The sequence below is a fragment of the Rhinoraja longicauda genome, chromosome 31, assembly GCF_053455715.1.
Source record: "Rhinoraja longicauda isolate Sanriku21f chromosome 31, sRhiLon1.1, whole genome shotgun sequence".
NCBI classification, from domain to species: domain Eukaryota; kingdom Metazoa; phylum Chordata; class Chondrichthyes; order Rajiformes; family Arhynchobatidae; genus Rhinoraja; species Rhinoraja longicauda.
The window spans coordinates 20,137,187-20,160,940 of record NC_135983.1 but is presented as its reverse complement, the minus strand read 5'-3'; the positions used below and the strand labels follow the sequence as shown (position 1 = coordinate 20,160,940).

The 23,754-nt window shown below is 40.4% G+C and overlaps 3 protein-coding genes across 10 annotated transcripts in view; 1 reads left to right on the top strand and 2 right to left on the bottom strand.

The window, feature by feature from the left end:
- Positions 1–743: 743 nt before the first annotated feature.
- ptgesl (prostaglandin E synthase 2-like) lies at positions 744–11,955 on the bottom strand. Its single transcript, XM_078425830.1, has 7 exons — positions 11,600–11,955; positions 9,397–9,591; positions 8,605–8,660; positions 6,800–6,952; positions 6,041–6,241; positions 5,766–5,883; positions 744–3,418 (listed from the first exon to the last, which is right to left on the bottom strand). The coding sequence occupies exons 1-7, from the start codon at positions 11,861–11,863 to the stop codon at positions 3,263–3,265; spliced, it is 1,143 nt and encodes a 380-aa protein (XP_078281956.1). The 5' UTR covers positions 11,864–11,955; the 3' UTR covers positions 744–3,262.
- A 2,803-nt stretch (positions 11,956–14,758) lies between these two features.
- bbln (bublin coiled coil protein) lies at positions 14,759–18,559 on the top strand. Its single transcript, XM_078426431.1, has 2 exons — positions 14,759–14,897; positions 16,544–18,559. Exons 1-2 carry the CDS (start codon positions 14,831–14,833, stop codon positions 16,732–16,734), a joined length of 258 nt encoding a protein of 85 aa, XP_078282557.1. The 5' UTR covers positions 14,759–14,830; the 3' UTR covers positions 16,735–18,559.
- Positions 18,334–23,754, bottom strand: part of LOC144608530 (uncharacterized) — a 53,791-nt gene continuing 48,370 nt past the window's right edge. For all 8 annotated transcript variants that reach the window (XM_078426422.1, XM_078426419.1, XM_078426416.1 and 5 more), the window contains one exon: positions 18,334–22,714. In XM_078426422.1, coding sequence (XP_078282548.1) covers positions 22,013–22,714 — 702 coding nt within the window. In that variant the 3' untranslated portion in view covers positions 18,334–22,012. The remainder of the gene's footprint in view (positions 22,715–23,754) is intronic.

Genomic DNA, 23,754 nt, shown 5'->3' with positions numbered 1-23,754 from the left:
CCCTTAGACAATTTTTATACTGTACAGTACTGATATATTCATTTATATTTATTTTTATAATACTATTCTGTGCAATACCTTATATTCTGACAAGGTGCAATATCTTATATTCTGATAAGTCGGCATAATGTGTATACATGTGTGAATCTGTGTGTATGTGTCACAGTGTGAGCACGAAGTGTATGAACAGTTTTTATTTTCCTAATTCTTTTACTGTTATTTTATTGTTATTTTTTATCTTGTACATTTGAGCTCCGCTCAGGCAGTGTGCCTGAATTTCATTGTATGCACCATTACAATGACAATAAAGAAATTTGATTTGATTTGATTTGAACAAGGGGGTGGATCATTTAGGACTGAGATGAGGATTTATTATTCATTCAGAGGATGATGAATCATTGGATTTGTCTTCCGTGGAATGCTGTGGAGGTTTGGTCGTAAAGATTATTTACAAAGAGATTCAATTTTAAAATGAATATGGAGTTAATGCAGTAAAGTAACAATGAGGTAGATCTACCGTCATCTAGATGATGGTTGAACGAACTCAAAGGCAAGAGGACTAAATAAATCCTGTTCCTATTTATAATGTTGAATTCATGACTCTCGATTATTGCCTTTTGTAAACAAGCAATCTACATTTAATAAAGCAGAATCCAATGAAATTCAGATTTTTATTTAATACTACTTGCATCATCCATCTACAAATGCCGCAAAGGATTCCCCTTCACCTGAAGATCTCATCAATGTATGAAGAGATTCCATCTCAACCCCAAAAAGCATAAAAGAAAATGCATCCAATAAATAATCAGATTCCAATATACCCATTTTATCACTAGATAAGTAGACCAAGACTAACACTAGATAAGTAGTCTGAAGAAGGGTCTCGATGTAAAACCCATTCCTTCTCTCCAGAGATGCTGCCAGTCCTGCTGAGTTACTCCAGCATTTTGTGTCTACCTTATCACTAGATAAACTGACTTTAGGGAAAAGGAGTTTTGTTGAATCAACAAAATGCAACTGCAAGTTGTTAATCATCAGGAGAGATAGAAGCAAAGGAAAAACAGAGAGGGAAGACATCACAAACGATGCACTGGACAAGTTACACTTCTGAAGTGATATTCCAAATGATTCCCACTCTCATCAGATGGAAATCAAGTGGTCTTGAAGTTGGTACCTGTCCACTACACTTTGTCAAAAATTCAAACACCTCAAGGGCTGCAGTATTGTTGTGAAACAGAGCCTAGTGAGTCCACACCTGGAGGTTTGTATTTTTTTTTAAATTTCCTTAGCTAAAAGAGGACAGTCTTGACCCTGCTAAACAAACCCAGTGTATCCTGGATTGTTAAACTAAGGTCGATCTAAAAAAAGGTAGCATTGAATTTTTCTGCAATTAACCCAGGATAGAAAGTCATGAATCAAGGTGTGTCTCAATGGAAAACCACGTATCAGGGTATTTTCACAGCACCAAAGGAAATTGATTCAATACGAAAAAACGAGAGAACTTGCATCTTTACAGCGCCATTCAAGACCTTGGGCTCTAAAATGATTTGATATGCCCAATGAAACACTGAGAATAGCAATTGTTGCCATGTCAAAAATATGGCAGCCAATTGCAATTAGAACAATTCAATACAAGATGATTAGATAATATGGTTCCATTCTTGTAGAAATAAATATTGGCTCGGACCCAAGAGAATACTCTTTGGCTCAGTAATCTTTCAGGAAAGGGAAAATAGCACTCAAGTGAAACAAAGGGCCAGGAAAGAGACAACATATGTAAACATAACAGCCTACCAATAATTCTATCTGTATATTTTGGTTCCTTTTTCTCTTTGATATGGGAGAGAACGGGAACTGTAAAATTCTCTCTCCCGAACGGAGACGCGACCTTTGTTTCTGTGTCGTGTTCCCGTTGCGGCCTACCACCGGCCATGCACCTGGGACCACCTGGGCTCTGGTTCGCAGAGCCCGCGGCCTGGACTCACCACCTGCGGCGCTGGCCGCCTTCGGATGCTGCGGGAGCGGCTGCGACTCGTCTCCGGAGGCTCCGGCGTGGGCCACCTGGACGTCAGAAGCCCCAAGGCCCCTGGGTGGGGGCCGGCATCGGGAGCTCCGGCAGCGGCAGCGTGTTCGCCCGCCCCGAATCGCGGGGCTTGGGTCGGCCCGCCGCGGACCTTTCACCGTCCGGCGCGGCTTGGAATAGGCCGCGGGATTTTCACCGCCCTGCGGGGGCTTCAATGTCGGGAGCCCCGACGTGGCAACTCCAACAGCCTGACCGCGGGACAAGACGGCAGGGGAAGAGAAAAGACATTGTGGCCTTCCATCACAGTGAGGAGGGACTGGAGGACACTCACTGTGATGGATGTTTCTTTTTGTTTGGTGTTAGTTTGTGATTGTATATGTTATTGCATTTTTATTGATTATTCTTATTGGTCTTATTGTTCAACTGCGGGTAATGTTTCATTTCACTACACATTTATGTGTATGTGACAAATAAACGACTATTGACTTCTGTTCCTTGCTCCTATTTAAAAGCGAACCACTGTTACTAGTTCTTAAGTATGACAGCAGAAACATTAACTTGCTCATTCCCTCCACAAATGCACAGGATTTGCTGCGTGTTTAGGATATTTAGGATGTTTAGGATGCTTTCAAGAGAGAGCTAGGGGCTCATGTTGTCGACCTCCCCGTAGTGAGCCCTGTCAACTGACCTCAGTCAGGCGAACGACAACAAACAGAGACAGAAGAAGCAGAAGCAGCTTCATAACTTCTGCTGCCTCAAACACAAGAAGAAAAGAGAGCTAGATAGAACTCTTAATGTTAGCGGAGTCAGGGGGTAGGGGGAGAAGGCAGGAATGGGGTACAGATTGTGAATGATCAGCCATGATCACATTGAATGGCGGTGCTGGCTCGAAGGGCCGAATGGCCTACTCCTGCACCTATTGTCTATGATTCAGTTGTTTATTTTATTTTTGCTTATTATTTCTGCCCGACCCATTGAGTTCCTACAGGAGTTTTGCTCACGATTCCAGCTCTTGAATGGCGTTAGGAACAAAGCAGCACAAGACTACATTCATCAATTTTATTTTAATATCAAGCTTGCCCTGATGTTTGCTTTAGACCTGATTTAAGCTACAAATTGCACCAATTCACACTTTCTGTTAACAAAGTGTAAATGTTTTGTGATGGAGCTTTTAAATAAAACCCATTCTTCTCTGCATAAAGATCCAGTTGTCTGTTTTAAAATCATGAATGGAAATGTTTAATGTGATTCTCCTGGCAACAAATTATTGCTTAACTTCCATCCCTTCTGTACATTTTCCTCCATTCTCTGGTACCATGGCTTGATCTTGGTGTTTGCCATCATATCACCGAATGCCTCTAGACCTTCCATTACCCGGAGAACTCCATAGACAGCCTGTGAGGAAGGAAAGGAGAATGGAGACGTTATAGAAGACCGACTTAGAGACCTAAGAGATTATTCCCAACAGGATAATTAGACAGGGTGGAGCGTGCATCTCTTCAAAAGAGCCAAATGAAAGATGCCGTGATTAATGCTGAAGACATTTTAAAAATAACTTGATAGGACAGAGGTGAAGAAGGCATTTCCATGGAGATACGAGGAACTGCAGATGCTGCAATTTTGAGCAAAACACCAAGTGCGGGGGGAACAGCACATCATGCAGCATCAGGAGAAGGCATTTCCATTTGAGTCCAGAGTAGAGAAGAGCTTTGTGTTGGTGGGTAGCATCAGAATCTGCAGCTCAGTGTGTTAATCAAGTAAAGAATTCAAGAGAAACTTCTTTACCAAGAGAGATGTTAAAGAGCAGGATACTTGTTTTCAAAGCGAGTAGTTAAGTTGAATACTGCAGATGCACTTGTAGAAGAATAAACACATGAAGGGCAATGGAATAGAAGGAAATGGTGATATCTATATTAAGATGAGTGGAAATTCAGGAACAGGACTGTCTGCACAATTAGTACAGGCTGCTTCTGAAGCTTCACCCTCCCTCTAGGGGATAACGTTTCAGTCTTAACTGGGGTCTGCTCCAAACAAGTCTTCTCCCATGGGCCCATTTCCTCCATCGATGCTGCCTGACCCACCAAATTCCTCCAGCATTTTGTGTGTTGCTCAAGATTCCAGCATCTGCAGTTCCCTGTGTCCAAATCTTCACACACCATAAACATACTCTTTCACAATACAATACAATACAATATATCTTTATTGTCATTGTACCCAGGGGTACAACGAGATTGGGAATGCGCCTCCCATACGATGTAATAATTTAAGTAATTTAGACAACAGCAACCCAACGAAACGAAACAGTTGCAACAGTTTTTGACAGGGTAAAGTGCAAGTTGATCTATGCGTTGTGGCCATCCGGCTCAGCAGGACCGGTTCATAGCAGCTATGGCCCTGGGGATGAAGCTGTTCCGAGTCTGGAGGTGCGGGCGTAGAAGGCCTTGTATCGTCTGCCCGATGGAAGGAGTTCGAACAGACTGTTGCAGGGGTGTGAAGAGTCTTTGTGGATGCTGGTGGCTTTTCTGAGGCATCGTGTGTTGTAGATGCCCTCCAAGTCTGGTAACTGTGTTCCGATGGCCCTCTGAGCTCTATGGACTACCCGCTGTAGAGCTTTCCTTTCTGCCTCCGTGCAGCTGAGGTACCACACAGGGATGCCATGCGTTAGGATGCTCTCTATGGTGCAGCGGTAGAAGGTCGTCAGCAACTGTTGGGGTAGACCAGACTTTTTCAGTGTTCTTAAGTAGAACAGTCTTTGTTGTGCCTTCTTGACCAGCGCAGCAGTGTTATTGGACCATGTTAGGTCCTCCGAAATGTGAGTGCCCAGAAACTTGAAGCTGGACACTCTCTCCACACTGTCCCCGTTGATAGAGATCGGGGCATATTCCCCGTTATGTGACCTGCGGAAGTTGATGATCAGCTCCTTGGTCTTGGTGGTATTTAGGGACAGGTTGTTATCCGAGCACCAGTCCGCCAGGTTCTGCACCTCCGCTCTATAGTTTGTTTCATCCCCGTTGGTGATAAGCCCGATCACCGTTGTGTCGTCTGCAAACTTGACAATGGTGTTGGTGTCGAATGCAGGAACACAGTCGTGTGTGAAGAGGGAGTAGAGCATGGGGCTCAGAACACAGCCCTGTGGTGTGCCGGTACTCTGGGTGATAGTGGAGGACACCTCGTCATGTCCTTAGCCATCTTCATCTTAAACGAGAAACACCATTTACCTCAATCACCTACTAGAGAAGCGAGTTCCACTTTCTCATAACCACAAGTCTATCAAAGTTTCTGTTAAATTCCCCTATGGCTTTAATAGTAATACATTTTCTATTTCTGTTCAACATCTACTAGTAGTAACATCTCAGCATCTAATCTACCAAATTTTCTGTATCATAAAGACTCCCTCTGGTTACTCGTTCAGCCACCTCTTTTCAAGGGCAGCACAGTGGCGCAGTGGTAGAGTGGCTGCCTGACAGCGCCAGAGACCCGGATTCAACCCCGACCAAGGGTGCTGTCGTTATGGAGTTTGCATGTTCCCCCTGTGACCAGGTGTGTTTCCTCCTACACTCCAAAGACGTACAGGTTTGTAGGCTAATCGGCTTGAAAAAAAATTGTAAGTTGTCCCTGGTTCGTGTAGGATAGCGCTGGTGTGCCAAAGAGGCACAACCTATTCAAACATTCCTGGAAGTTGTAACCTTTCAGCTGTGGGATCAAGGCACTCAAATATAATCCAGAATTAATGTTCACTCACCAAGTCAGCGAGATTGGGCACATTTCCACCCATAAATGGCCTGTGCTTGCCCACAGCAGCCACCCACTGATCAACTGCTTTGTACAGATCCTGCCGCACATCCTCATGAAGATTGTGTCTGAAAACCAGCAAACGTAGAGGTTATGACCAGGCACAGGTCAAAAAAGATTAGAACTTTATTCGAGATAAACAACCAAAAAATGTGATGCAGCTTCTTCATGGGGAGTCCAGCTTCCTGAACTAATTAAACCTTCTAAAGAATCAAATTCACATACCTGGACTTGAGCCTTTTGCTGACAAAAAACATGGCAACTGCTCCAACATATTTTGCAAAAAATCCTTCAAACACACCAAATTTCCCCTCTCGCACAATGTAGTCGAAAGACGCCAGGGATTCTCCAGGGGTGCGGTAGACATTGGGTGAAATGAGGTGAACAAGCCAGTCATCCACCCACCTGCGCCATTGGATTTCTTCCCTGGGCAAGAAAAAAACCCATATAAGTTATACGCAAAGAACATCTAACACCTTATGCTGAAATCAGTTATGGTCTAGATGACATAGAGGCATCTGTAGGCTGGAAAGGGGGAGCCGGGGGGGGGGGGGGGGGGGGGGGGGGGAGTTCACATTGACCAATCTCCCCTCAAATACTTCTGAATGGTATGGGGGAGTGCTGAAGTGTGCATTTGATCAGTCTTAAAATATAGTCAAAAACAAATTCTTGCACATAGATTGGTCTTTCCCTCTTTCCCTTTGCATGGTCATTGCACCACCATCAAGTCACACCCCAGACTAATTGAGAAGTACAGAGACTCTGCGTCATTGAACTTGACCCAAATGGTGGTGGCTCAGTGGCACCGTGGGAGCTTTTTGCATACAAACGGTAGCATTTCAAAAAAATGGACTGAGTAGTTTGTAATCCATTGGTGGTGGAAAGAGGGAACACACTGGATGACACAGACATCTGGCCTAGTTAGAACAAATGATCTATATGAAATATAAAAATTAAATGATAGGTATTATTGATGCTTCATACTTTCTAGTCTCTTTATTCGGATAGAATTGCTGCTCATCCTGATCCTCCAGCATCACCCAGTACTTGTTGTTGTATTCAGTGATCTCCTTCCCCTTCTCATCTTTTGATTTCAGCTCTGGGTAAAATGATATCACCTGATGCAGGTTTCTGTCCCTGAAAAGTAGAGAGTGAGAAAACAGTACGTTTTAAGTGGCATCCTAAATACACGTCAAGAGTTCCAGTATTTGCAAGCAACAACATGTTTTAAGTTGAGGTACCGAATGAAAAGCTTTATTTTGCATGTTATCCAATTAGATCAGATAATACTACACATAAATACAGTCGTCAAAAATCAAGGTAGAGCAAAGGGGAAGATACAGAGTGCAGAATATAGTACTAACATTGTAGTGCATCAGTCCCATAGACAAAACCCAATGTGCGCAACAAAGTGGACAGTATGCTAGCCTATGGAAGTACCATTCAGAAGCCTGATAGCGGAGGGGAAGAAGCTGTTCCTGAGCCTGGTAGTGTGCACTTTCAGATTTGTAAAGGTGCTGTTGCAGAGATGGCCGCAGCTTGATGCTCCAAGGCATTCATATCACCAACAACCTAACCCGGACCACTTCTCAATGAAGTGGTGATCAAGAAAATGCATTAGTGCATTAACTTTCTTAGACAAATGAGAGTTAGCATGTCTATGAGGACTCTCAAACTTATACAGATATAGATGTGCCAGACAAACTATTCGGATATGATCCATCTCAGCTTGGTATGGCAACTGCTCTGCTCTTGACTGTCTGAAACTGGCAGATAGTGGTGAACGTAACCCAGTCCATCACGGGCTTGTCAATTCCTCCCATCCAATCCATCTTCACGGTGGGTTGCATTAGAAATGCTGGAAGTATCATCAAGGACGTCTGCCGCCTGGCCATTCGCTTTTCTCCCTTCTACCTTCTGGGAGAAAGATACAGGGACTTGAAAGCCTGAACATAGAGACTGATGGGTACAAGAAATGAGCTGCCGGAGGAAGTAATTGAGGCACGCTCATTAACAGCGCTTAAAAGACTTTGGGACAGATACACGGATAGGAATGTTTTAGAGGGATACGGACAAATGAGACAGGCTAAGATGAGGCATTTTGGTCAGCAAGAACAAGTTGTGCCAAAGGACCCATTTCTGTGCTGTATGAATCTATAACCTACTTCTTGGAAATGCTGCCACGTACTCTTAACTCTGCCCCTATTTGATTATTCCATTATTGCCTCTGGTCCTAGGCTTTCCCACTAGTGGAAACATCCTCTCCACATCCACTCTATCCAGGTCTTTCACTATTTGATAAGCTCTAGCATTTTAAAACAAAGACAATAGTAGCACGATGCTGACTACCATATGCAAATATTAATGAATGGCTCCATATGGCTTTCTGGGTGAACCAACTATACCAATTTAAATGTTCATCTTTGTGATTAAACATTTTCAATGTTATTAATATTTCTAAATTTATTATGAAAATATTTAAAGCCAATATAATTTGTAAGTATTACCGCCTCAAAACTCTTAACAACTGGAACATGGGAAGAGAAAGTGATAGTTTCAAAGAAATCAACTTTGATTCATTAGTGTTCAAATAAAACATCAAAAGAAAACTAAATAAAGTTTATAAATGTAAAGGACGAAAATAAAGAAAACAAAACTAAAAGCCAGAGAGGCAGAAAAGTGTTTTGAGGAAAAAATATTGCAAAAAAGCAGTGGAGTGTAAACTTCACAAAGCCATGAAACTTGGAAATAAAAAGTAAAATGATTGACAGTGGCCACTTTTAGTTTACCTGGACACTAAATATGTTTTTATAGCACTGATGATAACCGAGGAATCGTTGATTTGCTGAAAATGAAAGAAATAAAAATTGGTTACAAGCTGTTTATTGCATACGACTGCCAACTAACCAACTCTACACTCTAATGCCATAAACTTTATTTCATTTACTTGCTAGATTTCATTTAAAAAAAAATCTGAAACCTACATTGAACTTGTTATGAAACTTGTAGAGAGAGAAGGAAGGGGTAGGGTCAAGAAAGAGTAGAGAAGGGAATCTCAGACATGAAAAAGAAGAGAAACAAAGGGGAAGGAAAGGAAAAGAGACATAGATTTAGATAATATATCAAACCCAGCTTTTATGCAATCTCATACCAGGACCAACTGAAATGTTGACTCTCTTGTTCCCCGTGGCCTTTGCCTATTATGCCTCTTGCATTTTCTATTTATGTTTCTTAGATATCCCAAATTGGTTTGTACCCTATTAATTACACTTTCAAGTTAAAACCCACATTGGTAAGATACATTTCTACACTGTCATAAATTCTGTTGATTAATAACCCGGATTGTTTTTCCACAGATACTGCCCATCCTTTAAGTATTGAGAGCATTTTCAATTTCTATTTCAGATTTCAATATTCTTCAGTAGGTAATGATACTGACCATTATTACTTATAGTAAAGATCTTATATCAACTCCCACATCCTCATCCAGAAGACTGCACCCCCACATAAAGTAAATATTTTTAAAATGCTCAGTATTTTGTATTTATGTTAATTTAACACACAGACATGTGCTAACTCACCACTTTTTCTCCATTTTCCCCAATCAAAATTGGAACCTTTCGGTAACTGGAAAATTTGATCTCTTTCCGTAAGATTGGGTTGACTTCCACAATTTCATAGGGCAGCGAGTGGAAATCTAGGAACGCACGGACTTTACTGCAGAACGGACAGGTCTTATACTGGTACAAAGTTAGAGACAGACCAGCACTGGAGTCCTGCAACAAAACATAGATACAGGGCGTGAATGTTTTTTGGAACTACATGCTAAGAACTGCCCCCTCTACCCAACACCTCTTCAATTAGAGTGGCGCAGTGGTACAGCTGCCAGAACTGCTGCCTCACTGCACCAGAGACCCGGGTTCCATCCTGACATCAGGTGCTGTCTGTGCGGAATTTGCACGTTCTCCCTTTGATCATGTGAGCTTCCTCATAATGCTCCAGTTTTCTCCTACATCCCAAGGATGTGCAGGTTTCTGGGTTAATTTGCCTCTGTAAATTACTCCTGGTGTGTAGGGAGAGAATGCAAAAGCAGGATAACACAGAACTAGTGTAAGCGGGTGATTGATGGTCGGCATGGACTTGGTGGGCCGAAGGGCCCAATTCCATGTTGTATCTTTAACTAATGTTTTGTCAAGGTCTGAAGAAGGGTCTAGACCCAAAAAGTAGCCTATCCATGTCCTTCAGCAATGCTGCCTGACCCGCTGAGTTACTCCAGCACTTTGTGTAGTTTTTTTATATTAGGAACAGATCCAGAGTCCGGTACACTGACAAACATGTAAACAAATGGTTGACAAGTTGTGGAACTTTTAACCAGCATCTGCAGTTTGTTTTTCCTGCTAGGTGTTATGGCTTCTGGTCAGGAGAAATGTCAATACAGAAATATCTTGTACACCAAAAGTTACAGAATCAAAGGTGGCAAAAGGAGTTGGGCAACTGATAAACCACTATCTATTGGAAAGGTGCAGCACGTGCAAAAGGCCGAATGACATAATCCTGCTCCTGTGTTCCCCAGGAATTAAAGCAAACAAATATCGCAATAATAAATTTCAGAACTCAAAAATACGTTATACAGCACTTTTTCCAGATCTTGAAAATATCGAGTTACTTGGAATATATATCCAGTATCTGCTCCACTGACAAAACATGTAAAAATTGTGTCCTGTTTGCACATTAATTTGCTGTTTTATATAATACTGATAATGATGTGAAATTATAACCATTGCTTTCACTGGAAAGTTGCAATATGGGATCTTGATTGAACATTAATATTTAAGGGGAAAAATTGAAAATGTTTGAAACCAGTCACTATTTTTCACATGGATAAATAAAATTTGCAATTGGTGTGACTACATGATATCCAAAATGCAGTAGAGCTAATAAAATACACTTTTGAATTATAGTCATTTGTAATGTAGGAAACACAAGTCAATGTGATAATTGCCAGATCTTTTTATAATGTTGAATGAGGGATGGATATTCTATAAGTCCTAAGCTGCCCGGCAAAGCGAATTGAATGGAGACACCCCTCTGGACTGCACCTTTTTAAATAAAAAAAAACCAACTCAAGTTCCCACCACCAAAAAAAACAATCACAATTACTCATATTTTCAGAAAAGTGACACCATTTCATAGGACTGCTTCCTGCACTTTTCAAACTAAAACAATTATTTCAAGTATATTTGCCGCAACAAAATAACTCAGTTTAACCTGACAGTATTCTGATCTGAATTGTATTTAGGCTGCATATGTGAAAACTAACAAATTCAAAGCTTTGAAAACCCAATGGGCTATAATTACTGATATTATAACATTGAATAGTACAGCACAGGAACTTTGGCCCACAATGTCTGTGCCAAACAAGATGCCAAGTTAAACTAATCTCATCTGCTTGCACTTGATCCATCCCTCCATATCCAAGTGCCTGTCTAAAATCCTCCTAAACGCCACTGTCATGTCTGCCTCCACCATTAGCCCTGGTAGTGTATTACAGGCTCCAATCGCAGCTCTCAGTTTCATAATCTTTCAAATAAAATGATCTGCCTCCTCTTTTAATAACAACAAGTATTTCGTTTCCACGGCACTGTGGAATAGGGAATCCCAGATAATCACCACCCTTTCTGGGAATAAATTCATACACACCTTAGTTTTAAATACATCTGGTTTGATCCAGTATACAGAGTTAAATTATGATTTTACTTTCCTGCTGCTTTCTCCAGTGTTTACCTTTGTATGCTGCTGTTGAGCTTGCTGCTGCCGTGCATAATGCCTGACTGTCTGATACAGACCCAGGGTGCCACCCAGCACAAATGCAAAGCCCAGCGCTGTGTTGCCAGCTATCAATCTCTCCGTGAGCTTCTTCTGCAAACCCTCGCCGTGACCATACAACCGACAGCCAGACTGCAGCGCCGGGAATTGCCATTTACCGACCTTCCTGCAAGCCGCAAGACGGCTACAATACAACCCTGCAACCACGCACGAAGCTGCCATCTTTAAGTCGATAACAGAGGTTCAGTCCTGGTATTTTTAAAGGCGCATTGCATTGCATTGCATTGCTCCAATGCCGATTTTTTTTTCTCCTTTCAAATGCCTGCTCGGCATTTCAACTGTAGAACAGAGTTTCTCGTGGATTGAATTCCGGAGCAATAACACCGCTGATAAAATAATTTTGTTTGCACAACGTAACATGTAAGCTAACTCCCCCAATCACTGCTCAAATCAAAAATCCAATAATCACGACCACATAAATTTAGTCCCTTTAATCTGACCATGAGAATTGCGTCAGTGCCACCAGCCCCAAAACATACAAGTGTGCCATTCTTTATAATATGAGCACAGCAGACAAATTTATTTAACAGACAAAACGAAATAAAACCTTTGAAAAACGAGATACTTCGATATTTTAGTAGATCATCCGTCCATCTGTGGGAGATGATGGTGCGGCTTGGCATTGTCCATCTCCAAGTAGATAATTACTAGCTCTGAATATCGCAAAGGCGAACAGTCTAATCAATTGACTCAGCCAGACCAACAACGGATTTTTAAAATTGGCCTCTCTGTCTCTGGAGGGGAAAAGCTCTGGATTCCCACAATCATCATCAAATCCTCATCACTTGTATCTACCTATCACTCGCCAGGCTTTGTCCCACAATACCTCTTTTCCAGTTTTCTCCCCCACCCCCCCTCCAACATTCAGTCTGAAGAGGGGTCCCAAGTTCCCAACCCAAACAATGCCTGTCCATTCCTTCCATAGATGCTGCCTGATGGGACGAGCATAAATGGGCATCCTAGTTAGTATGGACAAGTTGAGCCAAATGGCCTATTTCCATGCAGTATAACTCTATGGCCTGCAGTGTTACTCCTGCACTGTGTATTTTGCTCAAGAATCCTACATTTGCACTTCCTTGTGTTTCCATCTAAATATGATAGTTTGTGAATCTGCATTTTCTGAAATATTTTAATTGGTTAAAATAGGAGTTCAAAATGTAAGGCATTTTGGGGAAAAAAAATTAAGTCCTGGAGTAACTCAGTGGGTCAGACAACATCTCTAGAGAACATGGAAAGGTGACTTTTTGGGTCCCACCCTTCTTCGCTTCTTGTGTCCTCATTGACATTTTTGGATCAACTTGGAATTCCTGTGCGCTTTACAAGAACACCATAAAATTGCAGCCAGAATGGTCACGTTGGCCCCTCAAGCCTGCCCACCATTCAATACAAAGATGGCTGATCTGCCAAAGGTCTCATCTTTTCTCTTGCGCCAACTCCCCAAAGCTCTCAGTTCTTTAATCTTTCAAAAATAATGAGGTACCTCTTCCTAAAATACCTCCAATTATCCCGCTTCCACAATCCTCTGGAGTAAAGAATTCCAGAGATTCATCATCCTCCGTGGGAAGAACTTCCTGCACTCCTCAGTTTCAAATGCCAACCCTATTTCTTATGAACTTGTCCTCTCATTTGAGACTCCCTCACTCCCCAGATGGGGCTCTCTCGAGACTCTCTCACTCTCCCAGTCAGGCCCCCCTGAATTTTAAATAAGCTGACCCTTCATTCTTCTAAATTCCAAAGAATAGAAATCCAACTTCTTTAGTTTGTGACAAGAAAATCCTTCCATCAATTAGCCTTGTCAATCTCTTGTGACATATTTTCTTAAATAATGGGTCCGAATAATATGCAGTCCTCCGGATGTAGTGCCTCTAACGTCTTGTACAATTTTTTTTTTTTTTTTGGTTAAACTTCAAATCCCCTTACAAAAAAACCCCAATAAGCCATTTGCTTTCCTACACTACATGCTGCACCCCCCTTCTGTTTTTTTCCCTGATTCATATAAAGGATCCTTTTATACCACACTTATTTACATTCGCACTCTCTTTTTAGATAATAATCCGCCTTTTGATACTTTTTACATAAATGCATTACTTCATATTTTCCCCACATTTAGTTTCCACCCCTTCCTTCACTCAAATCATCTGTAGACTTTTGCAGAGTCAAACATCCTCAGCACAATATGCCCATTCCAATTATTTTTGTATCTTTGGCAAAATTTACCCTGTCCCGTCCTCCGAGTTAGTCCTATAAAAAGGAAATAATTGAAACAAAAACTGATCCTTGGGGCACTCCTCCATTTGCATCTTTTCAGCCCAAGAAAGACTAATTTTGTCGAAAATGTGAAAATGGATCCATATTAACATACTTCCCCCAATACTGTGTACACTATTGCCAGTGAAATGCTTGGAATGCTGTGGAAATGGCATTATCAGTGTGCACTACTACATGTGAAGTTGGGGGATTGAAAATTATGTGACCTCAGATCTGACTGAATTATCTGCAACTCAACACTGAGTATGTACTGTCAGAGGTGGCCTCTTTAGCATCAATCCTGGCCCCCAACTCCCCTCCCAGATCTAAACCCTCAACATCATGTTGATACACAACACGTGAATTCTTCAAAAATCTGATACACTTATTTATTAACAAACATGCGTTTTATTCCTCAATCAGTATTATGTTGTTTCTGGCCTCTACACACAGCATTGGTTGCAATCCATCTTACATTATAGCTACGATAAGATTTTTTGTTGGTTACATTTCTCAGGGGTTCTTGGAGGAGCTTTTCTTACTTTAACAAATGTTGTGGCCTGAAGTTAATGACTTTCTATTATTTTCCTCCAGGGTTTTTAAGCGAACCCTTTCAATCAGGGGCAAACTGCTGATATTGCAACAAGATCGTCCTCGCAGCCGACCGTCTGCCTCGCTGCCGGAATCTATGATAATCTTCCGAATTATGTTTTTTTTTGTACTTTTAAAATGATTTAGGAAAAATTAATTGACAACCAATGTGAGCTTTTCTCAGGCGGGTTAAGGACACCCCGTGTTAGGACCCCTTGCAGCCGGTTGTTACATTGAGGTCAGAGGTGAAGCTCCAGTTGCTACAACCTCCGGGGAGGGGATTTTGTTGCAATGTCGGGACCGAATGGGGAGCCGGCTGTCAATGTGGAGCATGAGGAGGACGATGTATCCGCCGAAGGTAAAAGGCAGTGGACGGAAACTCAAAACACAAAGTGCTGGAGGGACTCAACGGGTCAGGCAGCGTCCGTTGAGGGAAGGACAGGCAACGATGCCTAAGCCGCTGAGTTACTCCAACATTTCGTGTTTTGCTTCTTCAGACTGATCAAGAGACAAGCCAGGAGTGTTTTATTGTCATATATGTCCTTGGTAGAACAATGACATTCTTACTTGCAGCAGCATAACAGAATATGTAAACATAGTACTCTGTAAACAAAATAATAAGAGAAAAACAAGTCCAGTGTGTGTGTGTGTATATATATATGTGTGTGATAGACACAAAATGCTGGAATAACTCAGCGGGACAGGCAACATCTCTGGAGAGAAGGAATGGGTGACGTTTCGGGTCGAGACCCTTCAGACTGATGTCAGGGGTGTGGGCGGGACAGAGATAGAATTATACTATGTTCTGGGACAGTAAGACTGGTGGGAGAACTGGGAAGGGATGGAGAGAGAGGGAAAGCAAGGGCTATTTGAAGAAGTCAATGTTCATACGGCTGGGGTGTAAACTACCCAAGCGAAGTAGGAGGTACTGTTCCCCCAATTTGCGCTGGGCCTCACTCTGACAGTGGAGGAGGTCCAGGACAGAAAGGCCAGATTGGGAATAAGAGGGGGAGTTAAAGTGCTGAGCAACTGGAAGATCAGGTAGGTTAAGGTGGACTGTGCGGAAGGAATTCAGTGAGTCACCGAGCCTGCGCTTGGTCTTGCCGATGTACAGAAGTTGACACCTGGAACAGCAGAGTAGATGAGGTTGGAGGAGGTGCAAGTGAACCTCTGCCTCACCGGAAAAGACTGTCAGGGTCCTTGGATGGAGGTAAAAGGACAGGTGTTGCATCTCCTGTAGTTACAGGGGAAAATATCAAGTGAGGGGGTGGTTTGGGTGGGAAGGGATGAGTTGACCTGGGAGTTGTAGAAGGAACGGTTTCTGCGGAAAGCAGAAAGGGGGTGGAGATGGGAAGATGTGGTCACATCTTGAATGTCCTAGAATAGAAAGTTTCATCTTGTGAGCAGAAGCAGAGGAGACAGAGAAATCGAGAGTAGAGGATAGCGTCTTTGCAAGAGGCAGGGTGGGAGGTGGTTTACCTCCTATAACTAGTTGTTGAGTTTTTAATAGATGTCACGTGATACGCCCTCCTCTGATGGAGAGAGATCAAGAAAGGACCAAGTGAGTTTGATGGCAGGTTGTAAAGTTAATGAAATCAACATGTTCTGCACAAGTGCAGGAGGCAATCCTAATGTGGTCAATGCAGCAGGAAGAGTTGATGGGTGGTGCCAGAGTACATTTGCAATAAGAACTGTTCCAAACAGGCATGTCTTCCCTCCACGGGTGATGTAATTTCTCATTTTATTGAAGAAAATGCGTGCATTCTTCCAGGTGTGTTAATCAGTCATCTCCTAGTGAGTATCCCGAAAAAAACGTCACTGCAATCGGCTCCCAGTCATGTGAAAACCCTTATTGCATGCAAATCTTATATTATAATGGACTACCCTTCAAAAGTAGTTAATTGTCTGCAAACGCGACTCAATGCTGTACTTTTGTTATTTCTGTTGTAACTAATTCAGTCTGTGATTAAAGATGCATTCCTCACCTCTCTCCATCCTTGGCAGAATATGATGCACTCAACTTGATGCTTGATCAGATCACCTCTTGCTTGGACAACCTTGAGGAGAAGAACGATGTACTAAATGCTAAATTTCAAGAACTATTGGAGTCAAATCGCCAAGCAAGGATGGAATTTAGGCAGCAACAAATTGATGCCACAGTCCTTTCAATAGAATCCAAGAACCAGAAGGCTTGACACAGATCTTTTTTCTATCAAGTTCTAATCATTCTGTTGATTGTAATTATTGCACAACTTTCCTGTGATGCACGTTAACTATTTTCATCATTCGAGCTCCATTGACATCTTTTGACTGAATGTAGCATCCTTTTTCTTAAGGGTCCCGACCCAAAACATCACCTGTGTCCTTCAGTGATGCTGCCTGACCTGCTGAGTTATTCCAACGCTTAGTTGTTTTTTGGAAACTAACACATGCAGTTCCTTATTTCTCCATCTTTATTTCTTGTCTGTTTTAATTGTGTAATTCCCCATTCATCTCTTCAAGGAACCAGTACTGCAGCTTCTAATCATAACTTTTGCTGGATAAGAACACATTTATTTTTCAAATGGACCACCTTCATGTTTGCTTTTTTATGCCGTGAACGTGGACTGAAAGGCTACAAGTTTTGTTTTTAAGCTTGCCCAGTTAATCTTCAAAGTGATCAAATCCCACAATCATTTTCATAATTTTGAATTCATGTTTTTCAAGAAAATCCCATTTTCCCTTTAATTTACTGATGTTAGCCATCTGCCAACTCCGTCCATTCGCCAGATTCTGTAATAAACTTTATTCTAAAATATCTGTAATCTTCCTCCTGCTAAATCAAGAGTTGTACCCTTATTAGATAGCATTGACATGCTATTTGTTTTATCTTTTAATTTCTTGACTATTTTCAAAGATAATTTGAAAGTGTTCTCCAACAAACATTCCCAGCTTCCACACTTCTCCCCCTCATTCGAGTGTTTGCCACCACAAACAAATGTACTTGGTTTTTATTGTTGTTTATCAGTGCATCTGTTACTTAAGGTATGGCTAGTCTAGAGTTCTGTGCTTTTTTGAAAATTAAATGGTTCTGTAATCCAGTTAAAGCCATTGGCCGTCTTGGAGGACATGGATGATGAAGGAAAATTAAAAGCACATCTTGCAAGGCTCTGCTTCACTTATTTAAATGGAACAAACTTCGGATTTAATAGCTAAAGTCTTGTACACTGGCTCAAGAATTAGTTAAATGTAAATAAAATGTTATAACTGCTTTGAAAGTTATACTAATCATACAAATGAATAATTTAGTTCTACCCGCACCAATTGTAATTCAACTTGCTGATGCAGTATTCAGTGTTATTTCAGTTTCACTGAAGAGCAAGATTTCAATATTAGGCAGGGAGCAATTCAGGCAATTGGGTTTGTTAGTTGGTACCCAAATAATGGCAAAAGATTTGTATAAAGTTGGAAATGATTCCTGCAGTAACCTGAAAATATAGTTATTGTATATCTAATGTGCAGAATGACTGGGAAAGATGATTGGCCACTTCCCTAAATTAAGCAAGACACTTTATATAACATGTACATTAATTCTCACTAGTGTTTCCTGAGCAGGTTATTCAAATAAATACCACTGTGAGATTTGCAGATTACTATTCAGAAGAGATTGTTAAAAAATAACCTTGGCCACAGATGCCAATTTTGGCCTCACAAATATTATTTTCTCTAGGAACCCAAGCAAGATGAATTTTATTTTTTTGGAAAACGATGTTAACAATATAATACAATTATTTTTAATTCATTTAATTTTGCATTCAATTCTATTAAATAACTTTCACCAATGCTGAGCATATGGGGAGATGGAGCTAGAGCAACATGTCAGCACCTGATTTTAACTGTAAACTAAAAGAATATCTATCTTTTGGAGGATGGAAAATAAATTTGAATCTAATGGCATAGGTTGAAAAAGTCTAAGTGGTTGAAGTCTCTCCAAATTGGAAAAGGCACAATTTCCCTCTGTATTAAAACTGCTTTGAAATAAATTGAGTTTAAATCTGCAATAAACTCATTTGTTCTGAATTTGTTTATATTAATAATATCCATCCATTTTGGGCATTTAGGAAACACGTATAATTGGTGTGAATGGCTGTTGATATGACTTGATATGACTTTATGACTGACAGATTTCCTTTACATAAACTCATGGCTAAAAGCAAACAAGGTTATTTTTTTCCTCATTAATCCCAGAAATTCCATTTATAGCCATTTGATTTTGGACCATTACTGTTCCTTTACTTATTTTTTAATACTTTAAAAAATACCAACTTCCTTCGCCAGGAGAAAAAAAGGCCAATGACACCATATCGAATGCGTGCTTGTACCTTATTTTACGAGCATTCTGTTCAGAAAACAAAAGCTCCTGTGGTTCTTACCAATGCAAAGATTACAAATTACTAATCAGAGGAGATTACGAAATAAACCCTGGCCATAGTTATGCAAAAATTAGCTCTCTTAGAACCTGGATGAGGTGATTATATTTTGGGTAAGTGAACATTTGCTCAGACATCAAAACAATGTATATAATTCTAATAGGCAATTATACATAAAGCTGTTGGCTAGGTATTGGTGGAAACACCAGATGAGAGTGATTGAAATCTAATGAGATTGGGAGGGGGTTGTTGCTGCTGGTGCGATTGTGTACTTGGAGCCTTAAACTTGCATTTTGGAGCAGATAAAATACAAATGTAAAAATCGACAAGTCAAGGACTTAAGTTGAAAAACCAAAGTTGTCATGTATTTAAAATATCATTTGAAACAGGAATAGCTGAAACTTTGTTCCTGAAATTTTATTACTGAAACCTAAGAGCAAGCTATTCAACCACCAACTTAAACATGGTCTTCAAACTACACCAGAAACAGCATTTTCACTAAGAAAAATGACAGTACTCACAAACAGCAACGTTTATAACAAAAATTCAACGTTAAAAGGGAACTCTACCTCCAAAATAGTTACCTTTTTATGTGCCATTACCCTAAATATATGACTGTCCATCCAAAATTCATTTGCTACATATCAAATGTCACATTTTCAGAGAATTTAAAATAAAAAAACCCATTTCTTTTGTATTTGACAGATCATTATCTTCCAGGGTGCACATGAGACAGAGGATGTTCGCCTCCTGGACTGCAGTATTTCACCAAAATAGAGTAAATGAGACAGCAGTAAATGGGGAAACTCAATTCAGCAGAATTTCATTAAGAGATGTACTACATGACGAAGTAACCAAACCCAATTTTGGGTATAATTACCATTTCACTTTTTATTTGTCTTCCATTATATTATTCCACAAGTGGACCTCCAAGAACGAAGGACCTCATCACCCAAGAAATGGAACAAAAATTTAATGGAAAACTGGCTCATTTGAATAAATTCCCATCATCAATAGCTGGGTTTAAATTTTAAGTTTGGTCCATCAAAAATGGAAAGAAAATAAACCCACAGATTTATTACATTTTTTTCAAAGACATTATTAAAGTCATTCTGGGTTTTGGCTTGACAGTCAGATTTTTTCCCCTTGTAAGTGGGGACAGCGCAATGCATGTGGAGTGAGCAATGTGATCATAAATTATGAAATAACCAATATATGATTTGAATGTCAAAGATATGCTCATATTTGGCTATGCGATCTACCATGAAGATGCAGCAGACTAGTACTTGAATTGTAGGGCATAGGTTGAAAACAGCATCAATGACAGTCAAACACACTTTCCATTTCACCTGTTCAATTAGTCCGTCTTAGAATAACAATGTTGAAAATAGCTTTAAAGTAGGAGAAAATACTTGGCAGAGGTGTTCAGAAAATAAAGTAACACAATGGAAATTCTATTACCACAATGGTTGAAGAGAAACATATGGAGGAAGTTGCAAATTAAATGATTGGAGATCACACAAAATAAGATTGAATTTCCAGGGAAAACAAGGCTAAGTAGGGATTTGATTACCGTTTCAAGATATTGGTGAATTACACAGAGGTGCCATGGTTGGGGTGGAGGTGAAGGAGGGGTAGCAGAAGAGGGAATTTTTTTTTTCACTGGTTGAGCTCAAAAAGTAGGGAAGATTTAAAAAAACCTATTTTCAGTGATCATGCAAAAACTTCAACACTCAAGGAGTGACAAAGATTTGAAGCCTACTGCAAGATCAACTACCAACTTTGAATCCAAAAATGTATGACCCTTTTTTTGAAGAAGCTATTGAACATGGTATTAGTTAACAGATAATCCATATTTTCATTGATTCGCAGACAAGCTGGAAGGGCTAAATAACCTTGTACCGTTCCTTGCGTTATTGAAGCTGGAACACACCTAGTATCGTTGCTTGTGTTTTTGTTTAAAAGTGAAAATGTTCTTTCAATTGAATGATGTTATCAATTCTATATTGGCATCAATATCAAGAAAAGTCTTGTGTGCTAACATGAGAACTAAACGTGAGTTGATGAAATTGCTCATCACAAAAAGATGCTTTGAAGAGAGATTTAGAAGGTTTGTTGTGAATACTTATCAGAAATTATCCCCATAAATGCTTAACATCAATCTATTTGCATGTGCAAAGAACCTGAACTTGATAATTGAGGCTAAAATCAGCATAGATCAAGTTGCTCCATGTTAACCACTGTAACTGGAATTCTCCCTTTTCTGGATCATTGGCCAATAACCCTTCCCTCAATGCTTCAAGAGAGTAGATTGTAAGAAATTGCATGACTGCCTGGGTTAGGTATGCCTGTGTATGTAAGTATGCAGTTCACACAACATGCAATGAATCTTGCATTGCACAGCATGAAAATCAAAAGTTGTCTACTTTGTACCAAGTGAGGTGCACATACTGTTTAAAAGTAAATTTATCGTGGTACTGGGAATTGGTTTGATATTGTACTTTGCATTCAGTGATACAAGTTCCATATGATCACAAAGCAAAGGTATCCTAGTTGGAGTAATTAGTCTACTCAACATCAACTCCACAATCGCTTGCCAATTTGAAAGGAAACATTTTTTTAAAAAGTAAGCATGGTCTCAAGCCTACAACTGATCATTCACTCCGTTTGCCCAAGCTTGACTCATCAGCCTTGAAGAGCAATGGTTGATCAAATGGTATCATTCAGCCACAGTAAATAAAGTCTGTAGTGACAACCTTAAAATAAAAACACTGAAGACAAATATTCTTAAGATGCAATGGTAAAATCTTTGGAGCATTGCAGTCGTCTCTAATACCATAAGAGGATGCAAAAACATTTCTGAATGGATACTGCATTGAGATTTTACAGTCACAACCAACAGTGGACTTACACATGATTCTTCCCTCACTGAGAAAGGGAAATATATAACCACTGATTGGTGACCGACCCATTGTGAATTTAAAATGGTGGCAGAGGTATCTTATCCACTGCAGGCGTTTAAATGTAGCCCAGTGGTGTACAATTAACCCCCCACAAAAATAAATTACTTCTTCCGCCTCGAAGAGGGACGACGGCCACGCACTGCCCTACCAGATCTTGTTTTGGGGATTTTGCGTTCCACTAGCCTATCCTCCTCACCTAGCTCATTTTCGTCGCCTTTGACATTTGGTTCTTCGCACTCTTTCTCTGCCAGGCAGCTATCAGTCAGGTGCTCGTCTTCACCATCCTCTGTCTCACTGGGCTCCTCAGCCTTGGACGAGCCCAGGTCACATTCCTCATTCCCATCCTGCTCTTCATCTGCCACCTCACTGCCCACAATAGAGCTCAACTCACATTTGTCAGAGCCGGATCCCTGCTCCCCCTCCACTCTGTCACTTGGCATTTCGTTCTTTGTACACGGGCTGTCTGTTAAGTTGCAATCAAACTCTACATCAGGCATATTGCTAATGACTGTATCACCTTGATCAGTCTGGAGCTTCTGCAAAGGGGAACAACTGTCTATATTGTTATCATCGGTTGCATCGGGAATGATACCGTCATCTGAAGGTGTAGCAGTTTCAGCACAAATTGCCCCTTCTATTTCAGGATCGTTGTCAGTGATGACTGCTAATTTTAGGTCTTCCTCTGGTTGGTTCCCACTTGCTGGTATTTGATCATCTGTTGAACCAAGGCTGTTCACCACAGAAGCTGCTGGTTCTTGATGAGAAACTGATAAATAATCCTGGGCTCTTTGTGCTTTGTAACCCTGTATGAACAAAGAAATCAGGAAAAAACTGACAAAGGCTCAAATAGATTACTGCAAACAAATAGCATTAATAATTCCTCTTTCAGATCCAATCTTGTTTTTTTCCTGCTTAAGAATGTTGTGAAGTAACCACCTTCTAAATCTTTGTTATCTTGTAACTGATGTCACAAAATTGTTATAAATATTTCTCACTGTCCAATTTTTCTTTCCATTTTACTGGGAATTATATTGATGCTGAACACCTTACTCAGCACCAGAATTTATAATATGTAAAACAACTCCACTCCTAATAAGTCAATGACATGACCTGTTACAATGCTATCGCTAGACTCTCAAAAATAATCACCTGTTTGTTCATTCCAAATTACTTAAATCTTCTTCAGGGTTTTCACATCCCTCCGTTCTCAAACACCCCATGTAACATGGGTACTATCACAAATCCTATAAGATCTTTGCACCACTCATATTGGTATCTTGCAGTTTTAATCCTTGCAATATCCTTCTTGCCACCCAGATCTGAAGCTTGCCTTCAAATTCAAGATGCTCCTTAAAACTTGCTTCTCTGTTCTAACCTTTGTCAACTGTATACTGACAGAAATATGGATTTTCTTTTATGTGTTTCTCCATGGGAGTAGATGAATTCAATAGAAGATGATCTCGACAGGAGAAGGTGCTATTAGAACAATTGAGTGATCATATAAAGTAATTTAAAACATATTTCACCTACCAGTGACCTATTTCACCTGACAAATGGGAACCACTCTACCAATATTAACCTTCAGAGAAATTCTCAAAGTGCATTTTGGATCTATTAGGAATTTGTTCTGAAACACCAAATATTATTTGCATAGAAAACAATTCATGATAAATTCACTTAAAATACACAGCAATGTAACTTCCTGTATGTTAGGTTGTTTGATAATCTGGTCTCAATAGTACTTCTTCCAGCCTTCTAGGCATCCTAACGTATACTCCTGATAAATCACCAGTTACCAAAGGACTTGGTGAACAGTGAACACGAATAGCATTATGCCATCGAA